At 43.8% G+C, this 15,725-nt stretch overlaps 1 protein-coding gene across 6 annotated transcripts in view; it reads right to left on the bottom strand.

Moving 5' to 3' along the window:
• The window catches only part of FAXC (failed axon connections homolog, metaxin like GST domain containing), a 28,654-nt gene that overhangs the window by 12,393 nt on the left and 536 nt on the right, over positions 1 to 15,725 (bottom strand). For all 6 annotated transcript variants that reach the window (XR_015708783.1, XM_087776706.1, XM_087776702.1 and 3 more), the window contains exons 2-4: positions 15,120 to 15,255; positions 9,431 to 9,627; positions 2,197 to 2,414 (exon numbers count right to left, since the gene is read on the bottom strand). Coding sequence is in view for 5 of the 6 variants with exons in the window: in XM_087776706.1 (XP_087632832.1) it covers positions 2,197 to 2,414; positions 9,431 to 9,627; positions 15,120 to 15,255 (551 nt within the window). In the remaining variant the exon portion in view is untranslated. The remainder of the gene's footprint in view (positions 1 to 2,196; positions 2,415 to 9,430; positions 9,628 to 15,119; positions 15,256 to 15,725) is intronic.

Below are 15,725 nucleotides of genomic sequence, written 5' to 3'. Positions count from 1 at the left end.
GGAATACAGCAGATGCCCATCAAGACTTTTTGAAGTATACAAGGCACAACATTCTCGTCAATAGTCTGGAAGTAAAAATAAAACCCCTGCTGATTAACATATGTATCATACAATTAAAAAAATTGATATAGTGAAGAAAATACCTTAGCCTTGAGGATTTCCTGTGATTTTCCCCACCAAAAACAAAAGAAAGAGACTGTCTGATTATAGCATTTACCTTCACAAGGAGATGACCCAGGCCACCCAGGGAGGGAGGAGGAACATCTGCCTGCAGGCTGGAATCGGACAAACTCCGATTTGAAACAGGTCAGATTTTGAAGAGATTTTGATGGTGATTAACATCTGCTAATTACTAATCAAAGTGGTGGCACCTCCACCTGCTGAAATGATTTCATAATTAAAACTGGATGCCTTTTAGAAAGACACGCTTCAGCCAGAAAAAGACAGAGGACTCAAGACAGCAACCAAGCAGTCTGATTCACAGAGTGTCAGTATAGACTCCAGGACAGAAGGATGCAGACTTCAAATAAGCAAACCAAGAGACTTTTACAGGTACTCCGGAACATGTTTCAGTTTTCTCTTGAAGGCTACGTCTACTCTTGGCAGACAGGGATGACTTCAGCATAGACACATCCACTGCTGCTCCATTCAGCCTGACGGCGTCATCTAGCCAGAACCAGGAGGCTCTGCTGAGCTCCCAAGTCATAGGTTAAACTTGCTCCAGCCTCTGTCCCAACGCCATTCCTCCCTGCGACATACTTGGAGCCACAGGGTGCCAACCTTAAAGCTACAGCAACAGTAGTCCCACAGTTGAGGGAACCTTGAGCTGGCCACAGCTCTGCAGCAGATGTGCCCAGACCTCTTCTTCTAAAATGAGCTGGTCCCTCCCTCAGAAAGAAAAGGGACCTCTTAAGCTCCAAATCTGGGTTTTCTTTGAAGAGGCACTAGAATAGCTAACTTTTTTTGTTAACAAAAAAAATGCAGCATGAGAAAGCATTGACAGAAGAAGAGCTGTCAAAAAACCTCCCCCCTTGCCCACTGCACCCATGCATCACGTGTCTTTTTTCCACCTTGCTCCCAATCCAGCAACTCAGCAGGTTTGTTTCAGAAAACAAAGTTACAGAAAACTCTACACAGCCCCATCTAGGTCCTCTGCAAATATCTTCCTTTCCAAAACACCTTGGAAGTCCAGAAGCACCTCTCTTCCTTCCCTTTCTCAGCAAGCACTCAGTTTCTGCCTTCTGCTGGGCTCTCCTCACCTTGCTCCCTCCCTCTACTCCACACTTACCTATTTGGAGCACATGCAATATGTCCTTCCTCCGGAGCGCAGGGCAGGGAGGCATCCCTCCTGCCCTCCACTCAGCCACTTCTTTAAAGCAATCATATCAGGGAAGAAAGCAGCCACACAGGTACCATCTCTGTTGCTTCCCTTGAGCTTGCTCAAGGAACCAGGAATCTGCCCCAAACCAATTCCTCAAAATGCAAATTTTACACAGAAGCACGATATGGTTAGGTCTCAGCAGACTGCAAGGTAGACAGCTCTGGTGCAGATTTCAGCCTGACAAATGAGACTCGTGGTTCTAGCTAAGTGAGGTCAACCTTAAGACTAACCCTACAGGATCCACCCATGACAACCAAGCAGCCTCAAACCACTTATTTTGACAACACAGACCCGTCTCCTGCTAGCAGCTTTGAATAAAGCTGCTAACACCAACCAAAGTCCAGCTCATCACATTAACACCTGCAAAGGGTTTTCAAATGGCAGCTTCATAACTATCTATCAAATAGCCATCAGTCCCATGAAGAAAAAATGAGACACACACACCGCCCAAATATAAATAAGAGGCTTCATTTGCAGAACTAAACACTACGTTTTCCTAAATTCACACAGCAAAATGCTCTTCCAAAATTGCAGGCCACATTCTGCTCCTCTAGATACACATACCTGGTGCTCAGAGAAGAAAGCCACTTACCCCTCTAGAGAGACAATTTGGTAGCAAACAGCAGGGAAAGAAACACTGTCCCTGCCAGAGCGAGGATGGCACTGAATGACAGCAGCAGCGTAGACTCTACCTACTGATAAAATGAGGTTACTTGTGTACGCGATCAAGCTGCCGGCTAGTACTCGCAGTGGATTTCATCCTGTGGACAGCGGGCTGTGAACAAACAGAACACGTGTAACTCGCTGTACGTTACCCAGGAGGCCTGCCAGAGTCCGCATGTCCTTCTCCATCAGCGTGTACATCTCCTCCTCCGAGAAGCGGCCAATGCCATGGCCGTACATTTCCCGCTTCACGATCCCTTTGGTCAGATGGCAGAGGATCCACTTCAGCAAGTCACTGAAGGGGCCAAAAAGCGAAACCATCTTTTGTGTCTCGTGGAGATTTTCCACCCATTGGCAATAAGCTAAAGTCCTAAAAGGATGCGAAAATAAGTTATAGCTGTGCAATACCCAGACAGCCCATCACCACCCTGCAAAGGCTCACACAAAGGTTAGGCAGCGAGCTTTCTTAACGCTGAGTGCTCACTGCCCTGATGGAGAGGTAGTTCCCAGTAAACAGTAGACCCTGATGCAACTCAGAGTGACAGCAGAAAAAACTGACTTTGCAATACTTACACAGACTGCCCAGTGCTTATTCTCCCAGTAAATCATGACTCGCTTCAAGAGAAAATTAGGTTCACATCGAAATATAAAATAAAAGCTGCAGAATTCTGCTAAAATCTCATAACAAAATACAGTGCCAGAAGTGCCAAAAAGATTAATCAACTGAAGATGATTGACTGCACAAACCTGGGGAAAACAACAACACAGCCAACAAAGAAACCAATCTTTCCCACAAACCTGTTCTCCTTGCTTTCTATACTGCTGAAACTTAGCCAAGCAGTAACTTTGCCCCAACATAAATATTGTAGCAGTCATTTTTCAGAAGATCTCTGCTCTCCTCAGAAACTAACAATAACACAATCTTTTAAAAATAAAATTTAAAAACATGAAGGAGTGGTGGTTATTGGGTTAGTTTTCTCCTGTATTTTTTCCTCTCCAAAATGTTGATTTTATGAGAGAAACATTTCTAACGGACTGTTGTATTATGGGCTGTATTTCAGCTTTATTGAATGGCAAATATATTATTTTGAGAGATCTTTTTACAAAACTTTGTCTTACCAGCTGAAATTTTTGTTTCCTACATGAATTTTTGTTCTTCACTAATATTGTAGGCAAACAAAAAAATTATTTGTTGCTGTTGCTACTCAAGAAATTTACGAAGAAAGAAGCGTTAACTTTAATATCTAGCATCTTCTAATATTACAAAGAAACCAAAAAGACTACATGACTTCTGTCACCAAGTTCAAGGGATGTTGGAAAAAGGGCTAAAGACACCTCAAAGTAGACATGACAAACACATGAAGCCAACAGGGTCTCAGAAACACTGGGAGTTGATACCCATATTCCATTATGTTTGTAGCACTTTCCAGATTGAAAAATCTAAAAGTGGATTTACATATTTGAGATCATACGAAAACAGGCTCATGGAGACAGGATATACTAATGAAGGTAGATCAAAAAGTTGAAATATCAAAAGTTGTGAGTTCATGTATGCAATTATATTAAATATTAGCTTAATAATCAAATGTTTCAATTTCCAATATGATCAGAGCTCATTTTTTTTTGTTTGGTATATGACTTCAGTTTTATCATTGTACATATTTCTAATTGCACATAATTTACTTAGTGCTGATATGGATTGCCTAATTCAAGGAAAAAAAAAGAAAAAAAACCAAAGCAGTATCTCCTGGAGAACTCCTGTGAATTTTTTTTTAAATGTACATTTTATCAAACTCCTGTATGCCATAAACAGAAAGTTGAATACAGCAGTAGCATCAGGGAACAACTACATTTATACCATGAAAATGTTCTAATCTTTACGTTTCCACAGATTCTTTACTTGAATTACTAATAACATAAGGTAAAAGGAGAGTATTTGGTGTAACAGCTGAAAAAAAAATCCACTTACAGCTCAAATTTAGTATGCTCCCAACAGAGAGGGTGAAAGTCATTTTAATTCTATTAAAAATTGTCCACTACAGGACAATGCCTTCTGCTCCAATTGATTTCATTACAGTCAGTAACAATGACGCATGTGCAGGTTTTGCTGCAAATGCACGAACAGTGAAGAACAAAAATGCACCTGCTATGTTTCTGATGGCTTTTATCCTCAACAGGTTTCTCCACAACCTCTTGCACTGTATTAATATGACAAAAGCATCCCGCTGACGTTTCACACGCTTCAGTACCACTCTTCAAACGTGGGTGTTCTGCACAATCCTTGTTTTTCAAAATGGATGGACCAACTCAAGTCATTGGGCTGTTTTCAGCACAGCAGAGTTTGCACCAAAGCCAGATTTCGCAAGAGGCACCAGCACAAAAGGGGGAATGTGAAGCCAGCAAGCACAGGAATAAACAGCTACTGAAACTCCAGAAGTATTAACTTTGGCTAGAGGATGCGGTGCGGGACTGCCTTGCTCCAGGAACAAAGGCAAAACAGGATTTAAGAAGGATGGAGAGAAGACTGGGCTGAAAGCATAAGGGTGCTCCATAGAGCGGAACGCTTCGGAAGTCACACTTCACAGGCCTGGAAAGGACAAGGCCCCTTGGACAGGTACAGGTTTGAATGGGAAGAAAAACTCTGATCTTGATGCAAACACTGGGAAATAATTACAAATGCTGTCTATATCTGCAAGTTATTATTTATTACTTGAATAAGCTAAGAAAAACCTGCTCTCTGAGAGCACTGCCATGCGTCTCACTGCAAAGACCTTCCTTCCCCAGCATGGAGCTGACCAGCTTCACCCGGCAACTCTGCAACACAACTTAGTTGCTTTAGGACCGCAGGCCTGGCCGCGGAGAGGAACAAGAAAAAGAAGCCAAAACAAAACAGAAAAAGAAGAGAGGAGACTCTGCTGCAGCATTTTTTAAAAGTCACCCCAGATGCACAAGACTAACTCGGCCCTATGGACTTGCCGTCACTATTGTTCACTCCAACCACACCAGCGAGCTGGCACTGGACCAAGAACGATCTACCACGTCCAGGATGGCTTTAATTTAATGAGACAGCATGAACAAAGTTTCCCACAAAGCTAATTAGCCTATACGTTAAGGCAAAAATGCATTTCCATAGCGCTCATTTGCTTGCTCTGGGGCAGGTCTTTGGGTCTGGAAGAGGCAGAAATCAGATTAAGCGTTTAACAACCAGGACAGCAATGCAGGAAGAGCAGAACTGCACAGGATTTAGGTAATCCTGCTTAGGCTAAACTGTCAAGCACAATCTTAGACATCTGCTTGTCACTTTGAATGAGTAAAGTTGTCACATGTCCCAAACCTCAAATTTACATAGGCAATGAAGGCAGCTAAATAGACAATCACAGAATTTACTCCTAAAATTTTATGGTTCTAAGCACGCAAAAGCAAAGAAAAAGCAGGCTTAGATTCAGAGAGACAGTTAAAAGCACTTCTAAAACTGCCGCTACAAGCACTTTTTTAAAATAATTCTATTCAAAGGTTCATTAATCTGTGCTTCCTATCAAAACATGCTCCTCTGCATTTAATCCCACCCATCATCCCTCTGCTCAGACTACATTACTAGAGTATTATCAACATTACAAAAGGTTAGAAAATGCCAGAAATGAGGTAGTCTACATAACCTACTTCAGCATAACTATACATTTTAAACTACAGTTAGTATCTATAGGATGACATAATTATTTTAAATATTGGCCTGAACTGAGCGTTTTGGGAAACATTAACATTCCCATTTGTGCCAGCACATCTGTACAAATCAGAGTATAAATAAAACAATAATGCATTAAAGAGCAATGCTGCAGGGGTGAAGCAAATCTGAAGTCTAAACGTAACAGCAGCGCTGGCCTCAATACGTAAATCAGGAGAGGAGACGGAGAAAGTGACTCATCAACAGCGGCTTGCCTGATTACCCCCAAACTGTCTGAACATCAAGGCAAGGGGGAGGTGTTCGCAAGGATGTGAACTGAGTGTTATTTTTCCTATCCGAACCTGTGCAGAGTGGAATTTCTTGATATACAAAAGGATTATAATGAAGTCATTCCACAATCAGCTGTAGAAACCCCACCTGCTGTGCGCCATCCCAGAGCAACTGGCTTTTAAGCTGCCAGTGGCATTCAAGCCTCATCATTGTTAATAGCAACAGAGATGTCGCTCTTATAATTGGCTTGATGTATTTAAACATATTTATATTATAAACATATTTTATGTTTAATACATGGCAAGCCTGAATACTGACCAAAGTCAGATTCATTTGTATTCTCATACCGTGCTTTTCCTGTACTTCAAGCACTCATCACATATGTGATGTTTACATGGTCTTCTTGAAAAACAAAGCAGGAAATGAGTTAAATATGTATGTGTGTATATATATACACACACTTATAAATCACTAAGGTTGTGTTTGACAACACAGCTAAACCAATCTAACGGGTTAGTTTGGTTTAGCTGCACATTCAAGGCTTTAGGTTCCCACTAAGCACATTAGTGTCATCAACCTGAGAGCCCTCTCCTGAGATTAAAGTGTCAGAAAGCACCTTGCAGTGACTGCTAGCCCTCTAGGGACCAGGAGTTGCCCGGTTTGAATGCTGGCAGTGCCACCGAGCCCAGTGTGCCAGCTGCAGAAGGACGTGAGAATCTGACATCCTCCAGCCTGTCTTACACAGAGGTCCGACCCCACAAGCGTGCTGCAGATACACCGAAAACTCAACGCATCCCAAAGATGGCTGTGGGTGCCCCGCTGGTTTCTGAGGGCCCACGGGTCGCTGCAGGCAGTGGAGGTGACCCAGGGCAAGCCTTCAGCAGATGACAGAGGTCTGCACTGGATCCAGGACGTGGGGTGAGAGCCACAAAATCGGTCCGCTCCCAACTCTTTCCTGCTGACTCGGCCTAACACCCATTCAGGTTAGCAGGCTTTTTTTAGTTTGCTGATTTAAACCGAGCAAAAACCTAATAGTTAGGGCATTCTCCAGGGACAGGAGCTCCAGTGCCAGCTCCAAATCAGTCTTGTGTATTTCAGAGATATGCTCTAATCCCGGTACTAAAATAGGTACGCCCAGTTGCTTGCTGTCTTTCTGCCTGACCCCCACCCAGGCAGCCTGGGGCGGAGGCACGGCGTCTAGAGGCTGAGGTTCACAGCAGCCCTGCATCGCTCTCAACTCCAGCCAGAGCAGCAATTTCCATCTGTAAGAGGCACTAATTGGTGAAGAAGAGCAATTACCTCAGCAAAAGTAAAATGGTTCAGGAGGAGATGCTGAGCACCCACCAGGATCAGCTCCATCCAAAGACAGCACACCACAGGATGTACTTTGCTTCTTTGTTCGATAAATGTACTACAGTATTACTTATTTATGATGAAGCTACTTTGGATGCTGCTGGCAGTGAAACAGTATGAATCACATTTTGTATCACTGTTTTGGAGACTTGATTTTATAAACCTTATTCTGCAGAAAGGCGATCGCTATTACAAATTCCTCACCGTGGGAATGAGAACACCATGAACAAACCCTAAGCTTCTGATGGTTAGTGGACAAGTTCAAGGATGTGAAAGGGATCCCACAACCACAGATGCAATGCTGTCAGGGAAAAAGGTGGTCCTACACAGCTAAAGCCCGATTTTATTTTAGTGTAACTACTGGATGGTCAGAGCTGTTACCCAGGAACTACAGCGGTACAACTGTGATGCCTTATAGCTTTGCCTAGTACAGAGAACTGGCATGGTGTAACCTCATCAACGTAGCAAGCCCCTGGTACAACCACACAGCAGGGACACATAATAAGACTTATGAGTTGGATGTTTTACTGCACTGAAGCAAAAATACATGCCTTAGGGAAACTCAACAGTGTGACTAAACAGGAGAAGCAACAGGGACATACAGCCAGGCATGTACATCTCTATTCTTACTTGGTCTAGCTTTGTCCACCCGTTTCAATGCCACCTCCCTGGATCAGCACCTGAATTTGCAATACCTGTCCCCCATGCTCCCCTCTGTCATGCCCAGCAATGCCGAGTCAGCTCAGAGGGAGCCTGGATAGACAGACAACAGCTTCACAGAGAAAAGTGCAATTTGTAATTGCACACACAACAGAGGTGTAAGTTTGTCATCAGTAATTTTACATTTAAAGCAGTTAAATACAGACTGCATAACAACCGACATTAAGGCAAGGAGATGGAGCATTAGGGGATTAAAAGGCCTCATCTTCCCCTGGGCAGCTATAACTGAAGGGGGAAAAATGAACAAAAGTTACATTTGCAGGCTACTTGAGTCAGATTTTTGAGGCAATGGCATTGCAGATGGGTATAACTGGTGAAGGTCACACTTCTTGGAAGGCAGGGATTACATTTCTAAACCATATCATTTAAATCTGCCTACTGAATGCTAAAATTGTTCCAGGAAACCTTAAAAATTATTTGAAGAACTATATGGGCACATGTTGCTGCTCGTCTTTGATCACAAGGTGAAAGGAAAAGCAGGTAAATGCATTCAACTTAAATCACACATTGTTTTGAAGAAAAAATGCAAGACTTAGTACAGCAAGGACTTAAACGCATGCTAGAAAGCAAACTATAGGGAAAAAGCCTCGTGCCTGCTGAGGCAGCCAATGCAGCATCCAAGATGCCACATCTCCCTGCTACTTATATGAATCCAAACTGGAAAGGGCACTTAAAAAGGATTGAAATATAAAGTGGGGGGGAAATCACAGGTATTATTTTCAAAGGTGCCAGTAAAATGCACAAAGTACCAGCAAGGTTATACTTTTGTTTTCCATTCATATACATACTTCAGCTTCTCAAGATACTGAGACTAATACTGTATCCTATCAACTGGTAGTGTCGTCAACAATACATATTAACAGGACTATCCTGCGTTACAGGAAAAGCAATAATCCATATTGTAATCACACACACAGGTAATTAAAATCAGTAGCTGTAAGACCACAATATTCTGGATTCACTACGAACGCTGGATTTGCTCCCCTGCACCCCCCAAACCACAAATGTATTCAGCCATCTTCGTTTTTTGTTCTTCATTAACAAGGCTGTTTCTATATGGAGGTCACATGAAACAGGACGGAGGAACAGCCCGCTGCTGCTCCCTTCAGCAAAGCTGCAGGCGAAGGGCCCGACTCCCTACCTTGCTTACACAGCATGACAGCTTTTCAGGGGAATCACCCCCGGCTCATACTAGCATATGCAGAAAGAAGCAGCAGTTTTCTAGGGTGAAGAGAGTTGTGAAATTAGTAATTGGGTACCCAAGCTTTCTGCAAGAGCAAATAAGCATTCACCTCCAGGCACAAGTGCAGGGGCAGATCTGACAGCACAAGAACGCAGCCAGCTTTGCCATGCAAACTTACCAGTAGAAGTGCTCCTCCACCATTTTTGTCACGGCTCTGGAAACAGCTCTTTCATGTGGACCAAGGTGTTTATTTAAATTCACTCCAAGTTTCTCTTCCAAAAAGTCAATAATGAACTCGGTGCCAGACACTTTCTTGTGATTGTATTCAATCCAAGGCATTTTCCCTTGAGGGGAAAGTTTTCCATCAAAATAGTTCTAAGGAAAAAAAAGCAAGTAAACAAACAAACATACAGACAAAAAAGGCCCTTCAGGTTCTGTTTCAATGAGAATAAAGCTTTTAAAATATTTTTCTGTGTTTTTAACGGCAACACTATCTAACAAACTTTTTTAAAAATTAATACTCTAGACTAGTGGTAGCTGTTCAATCCGAGCAACAGCTTTACCCTATATGACAATTCAGATAAAATCATTTCCAGGTCCAGCAAGGTGTCACACGCTTTTATGTTGGATGCCATATGATGCAATATTATTTAAGTACCCGGGTTATTTAAGGGGTTGGAGATGCTCTGATCTCCCCAAAGACTGGGTTCATTATTCTAAACAAATTTTTAATCACAGGACTGACACCTAAATTGAGCTTTGTTCAGAGCAGCACTTTTCATGTTAAAAGTACTTCATAAAGATTAATTCACTACCTATCTCAGACAGCTGCATTACCTCCAACGATAAAACACACAAAATCACAAGCATATAATGAAAGGCATGTCATTCCTTCACTGGGCAGGAGGGAAATCTGCTTTTACATATGCTTCTGCAACTTCATAATTTAGAAAACTCATACATTTACAGACACACTTGTTACAATCGGGTCTCCAAGGGCCCAGCACCAGTACAGCACTAGTGCATCACTGAATACTGGTATATCCGCTCAGCGTAGCACTCACACAGAAGTAGCAACGTTATTTTCCCCGTTTTACAGTTGGAGAAGGTGAAACACAGAGATTAAAGAATTTGCGTCTCATCTGACAAACACAAGAGGAATTGTTGGCTTTCAAAACGTGACCAGACATTGGACTTCGATACTCTCTTACTTCCAAAGGCAGAGACACAAGGCAGAACTTTCTTCCTTTCTTGCGATTCCCGTCCTTGCATCCTGTTATTTAATGAATGAAAAATCCTAGCTCAGAAAGCCGAACCATAAAGGTTCACCATAAAGGCTCTGCATTCGGTCTCAGGCAGTCACTCGAAGCATTTTGGGATCTGGCTCCTAATTGCCAGAGGGTTAGCAGTTCTGGACGGACCTGTTCGGGTCTCAAGTATTTACCCTTCCTGAATCCACTAAAGATGGATTAAGGTCTTCTCGCAGCAAGGAGCATACACCACAACGCGCCTCCAGCTCAGTCTGAGCGCGCAGCATCCTGGCTACCGCTCAAAATGTGGATGTGCAATGCACTACGAGCACGCAGCCATTCCCAGAGGCTCTTCCCTTGTGGATGAAAACAGACAAAATGGGTAACGCTGCTGGGAAAACAATGCCTTCTGGCTGTTGCCTTTTCTGGGATTTCTGCCCAAACAAATAGCCTGCTAGGGACACCGGATTATACAATGTCTCATCCCTGTGTGGGTGAACAAAGCACCTGAATCCACCCCACTTGCATGTGTGGGTGACATGGGGGTTATTACTCTGGTCCATGGGAGAAACTCTAAAACTGCTGAACACCTGAAACTGAAAGGAGGGCACTGCCCCATCCTTCCACCTTCCAGACCTTTCCGTCACCAAAAAGGCTCTTTCAGCACTCAGACTGACTGATAGCTTTCCAGAATTTTTCATTATTAATTTACTACAGAATCGTAAGCTTTTTCTGGAACTACATAGTGTGTCTATATGGCACCGAGAATTGCTGGCTTAATCTTTGTTAAGCCCTTTCAGTATGAGATTTCCCCTCTTGTGCACAAACACTGATGTTTTGTAGAAGCTCCTAGACTTGAAGATGTGTTTATTACATATTGCAATTACTGTAGTCCATATTATTTGCAACCCATGAAAAAAAAGCAGGTTCTTATTATTCAACTGCACATTTCTTCAAGCACATACATATAATATATATAAATACATTGTGTAAGAACTTGTTAGTACTGCATTAATATTACACTCTCAAGAACACAAATGAGAGCTAAAGTTCTTATTGGAAAGTTGGTTTACCTAAACTTAAAAAAGCCTTCTCAGGATTTTCATGTTTCATTACATACGGTTTATCAAACAAAATAGGAAACATCTTTCAATGACCTGAGAAAACCTTAGTCTTTTGCCGAATCTGTTATACTGTTCTTGTATCCACTGTTCCAAAACTGGTATTTTTAGGCTTGAAACCTCGGTATCCTTACGGTTGCTACTAATTGCCATCAAATATTTATCAATTTTCCACTTAAAAATTGTTCCAGCTGCAAAGCAGGGAAAAAGCTATGGTATTATCATTAAAAAACCAAAAACAACCAAACAAAATATCCCCTCATACCTCATAGTACATTTAACTGAGCTGCAGCCTGCAAAGCAACAATAACAAGAGCTCCCCAGAAACTCATTTATAGAGGAATTTATAAACAGAATGGCATAGGGCACTTCTGGGGTAATTTTATAGTACTATCCAGAAGAAATCAGGTTTGACATTTTAAATTACTGCTGCCTATGCTTTTACTTTTACTCATGTCCCTTCCCAAGGAGGCTACCATCTTCACAGACCTGGCATTAAAACAGCACATTTCTGCTGTGCTAATTACTTATCAGATTACATAAGCGCTCAGCTCTTCATATTTGTGAGGGAATCAAGGAATACCCAAAAGATCTCCACAAGCACCCAGAATGGGCTCTTTCAAAGCAAGCTTTATCAAGAAAAGCATCAAACATTTTGGAAAAACAGCTAGGTACTATGACAACTCAGCCAGGGTGGAGCTGCCTGAATTATTTTTGATGGAGAACTCGCACCTAGAAAGGCAGCTTGAAGAAAACGTAAGCACATTACAAGAGCACATCTATTGGGAGAAATTCAGATGAGAGTAAGGTGGGAATGTGTCACCCAATTTCACTTCTCGCATGTCATTAAAGCACGTTGTGTAACACACAGGACATTACTCAATAGTCTGATGCACTATAATAAAAGTATAAACACACGGAATCGAAAGACTAAAAACAGTCTGACCACCCTGCTGCCTTTTCTTCACCTCTCTTCACAACCCCCGCTTCAAAGCAGCCCTAGGAAGGTGATGACCACAGCAACTCTCCGGAGGCGAGCCCCGGCACCAGCTGCCACCCGGCGCGCCATGGCTTCTCCATCACAGCCCCTGTCGGCGCACGGGGAAGCGAGGTGTTTCCTCCTGCATCCGGCCGTACCCCCCCTTACACACCCACCCTGCTGCCCGCTGCGGGGGGGCCATCGGATGTCTCTGTCACCTACAGTGTCCCACAGTAACACAACCACGAGGGAACAAAATAAAAGTCTCCAGGTAGTCCAAGTATAGGAAACTTCGAAACTCCAGCTGACAACGATGCTGGCTCCCCTACCGCTCAATCCCAGGGCGGCATCCATACCTTCCACCACCCGTCAGAGCCGAACACAGCACCATACTCCTAACGCAAGGACAGAAACTTGCCTCTTCTGGAAAAAAAGCTGTGTCCTCAGCTCGTAAGCTTACCTCCACCGAACTTACCTCTAAAACCCTACATAGGGTCAGTAACCCCACAAACACCTTCAGCCCGTGTAAACCGGCACAGTTAAAGCAGAAGCCTGGTGTTCCCAGCACCCACGAGACCCATTCCTGCTCCTGCAGCATGGCATGTGGAATGTGGGGGGAACCAAGCTGTGTTAAAAATACATAAATTAAATCTTCATGGCTCCAGCTAGGCCAGCTCTGCCCCAGCCTGATCTGGCACAGAAAAGCACGTGCAGCAAGGCACAAGAGGGAGCTGCTGAAGGTAGGACTGTTACTTTTGGTGGTCCTGCTGACCTACACCAGCTTACTGTGCTCACAGCTAGTGAGTAGGGATAGAGAGAGATGCAACACCAAAAATCAATGCTCACTTTCAGCACAGAAAATAAAGATGGGAGAATAACCCTCTGGAAATCCCTCTCTCTCCAGAAAGCTGGGTGACTCGCTTCTACCCAGCGTTAGCTATCTAAACGACTCCATCTGAATCACACAGATGCGCAGCGTTATCTTTTAGAAGTGACCGTATCCTGTCACAACCATCTTTTATACTGCAGCCTTCTTTAACTACTCTCTACCAGAGCAACTTTGATCATTGCAAACCTCTGAACCACATCAACTGCCATTAGAAAGAAAACAGACCTCACCAAAATACTTTTCCCTTCAAACATGCAATTTCTACCCAAACTTCTCTGGGTGGAGAAGCAATGTGCACTAAGTCCTCCTGCTCCAATGACACGTTCAAACTTCAGTATCTCGCAGGTTCTGTAAACCTAAATGAGGAAAATACATCCCATGGGACGGAAATCTCCCTCTTTAATGCTCTGAAGTATCTGATTCAAGTACCATTAAATCTCAAGATAATGAACATTGAACTCCGGCTTTTAAAGACTTAAGCAAAATGTACTAATTAGGTTTTCTTTCACTTCCGATGTAAAGGAGTTTAATCGCATATGAAGCTGAATGAATATCCACCACAAATGTGTAAAAAAACCCCAAAGTTGTAATATAGTTGGTTTTCCTCTGTAAAACACCGGACATAAACGAAACGTTCTTCCTAACACCTTGGTATGCAGCAGTGAAAAGTGACTTGAACCCATGTGGGGTGAGCGTGCAACTTACCCACAGCTCAGCCTCTTTGAGACAAAGTCAGATGCCAAATTTACATCACTTGGGGGGAAAAAAAAAAGGACGGCGGGGGGGAAGAGACACATATTTCTTCTACCTAAGATCCTTGTTATACTTATCACCACTGTTGTATCATCCTAAATGCACTCAATGCTTTACACAAACAGAAAAGAAACCTGCCCCATGCTTCAAAGAGCTTGCGTGCTGTACAGCCTGCGACACCTCAACAAGGCACATGCCAGACTCGCGGCGTCACAACTAAACCTTGACGCTAACAGACGAGACTGCTAGATTCAAATTTCTGCTCTTCCAGCTTTCATTCACCACAGTAGCTCAGGCTTCATCCCCTGCGGGAAGATGGCATAGGATGCACTCAGCCACAATTCAGAAGCAGCATTCACGACCTCTAAAAGCAATCCTGTCTCCCTTCACTGGAGGGGAAGCACCGGCGATGGGAGGTGAAGCAAAAGGCAAGCACGACTTCCCAGGAGAGCTCCAGAGAGAAACCCTCCAGGGAAATAAGAAGCTGCAGCTGCCTCATCTTGATCTTTTAGCATGTTGAAATTCAAAGACCAAATAATGTTACGCTTTAGTTTTGGGGTGTTATTTAGCGTTATATAAACTCCAGACTACTGTCCCACTTCAGCATTTCCAGCCAAGTTAGCTTCTAACGTTCATTTAGCTTTGCCAGTTAAATCAGGAGCTGTTCCAGACTGACGTTATTCAAGTCGTATCTTTAAAGGTCATACACCAAATTTAACTGGAGACCTAAAAGTGTTGGTGTACCCACCTAGCTGTAGGTGTATGTTAACATCTCCCCGGATGAGATGGATTGGGGGGAGGGGAGAGGGGATGCCTATTTGGCATTTCATGAAATTATAGCGACTTGCAACGTAAAGGAAAACTGCACAATGTACCTGGTAGGGTAAATCAGCCATCCTCAAGTAAGTTTCCATTTTCAGACAGAATGGAGATAAACTGGGAACACCATTGCTAGGCCTTGAAAACTGATGCAGTATGATAGCATCCTTCGAATCAAGCTCTTGCTCTTTCCTGTCAAATAGAAAATAGAATTAAAAAAAAAAATGAACAGGCACACGATACATCAGCACATTAAATACACAAAGGAGAAATCCTGGCCTAGGCAACAAACACGGCCTCCCTTAACGGAGTGCTGCAGGTTTTTGATTCATCGGATCCAGAGGCAGCGAGAAGCGCCCAGGCCGCCGCGGCAGGCAGCGGGCTGGGCCGGCCCTGCACCGGGGACGAGGGCCGGCAGGGCCCCAGGCAGCGCCGGCACCGCGGCCGCCCTGGCCACCTGTGGAGGCGAGCGCGGGGCACCTCTTGGGAGCCCCCCCTGCACTGCTGCAAAGGGTAAACGGGGGAAAAAAAGGGGGGGGGGGGGGGGGGGGGAATGGCAAAAACACGGTGAGGCAGAGAAACCAGGCCTCGACGCCCTCTCCCCTCAGGTAAGCGCCGCCTCAGCCCCGCGGCGAGCGCGCCCTTGGCGCCCACCGCTTCTC

Source organism: Nipponia nippon, unplaced genomic scaffold, assembly GCF_047370975.1.
Source record: "Nipponia nippon isolate SJK-2023a ecotype South Korea unplaced genomic scaffold, ASM4737097v1 scaffold_4, whole genome shotgun sequence".
Lineage (NCBI taxonomy): Eukaryota > Metazoa > Chordata > Aves > Pelecaniformes > Threskiornithidae > Nipponia > Nipponia nippon.
The sequence above is the reverse complement of the archived record's forward strand: the minus strand, read 5'-3'. Positions and strand labels throughout refer to the sequence as shown.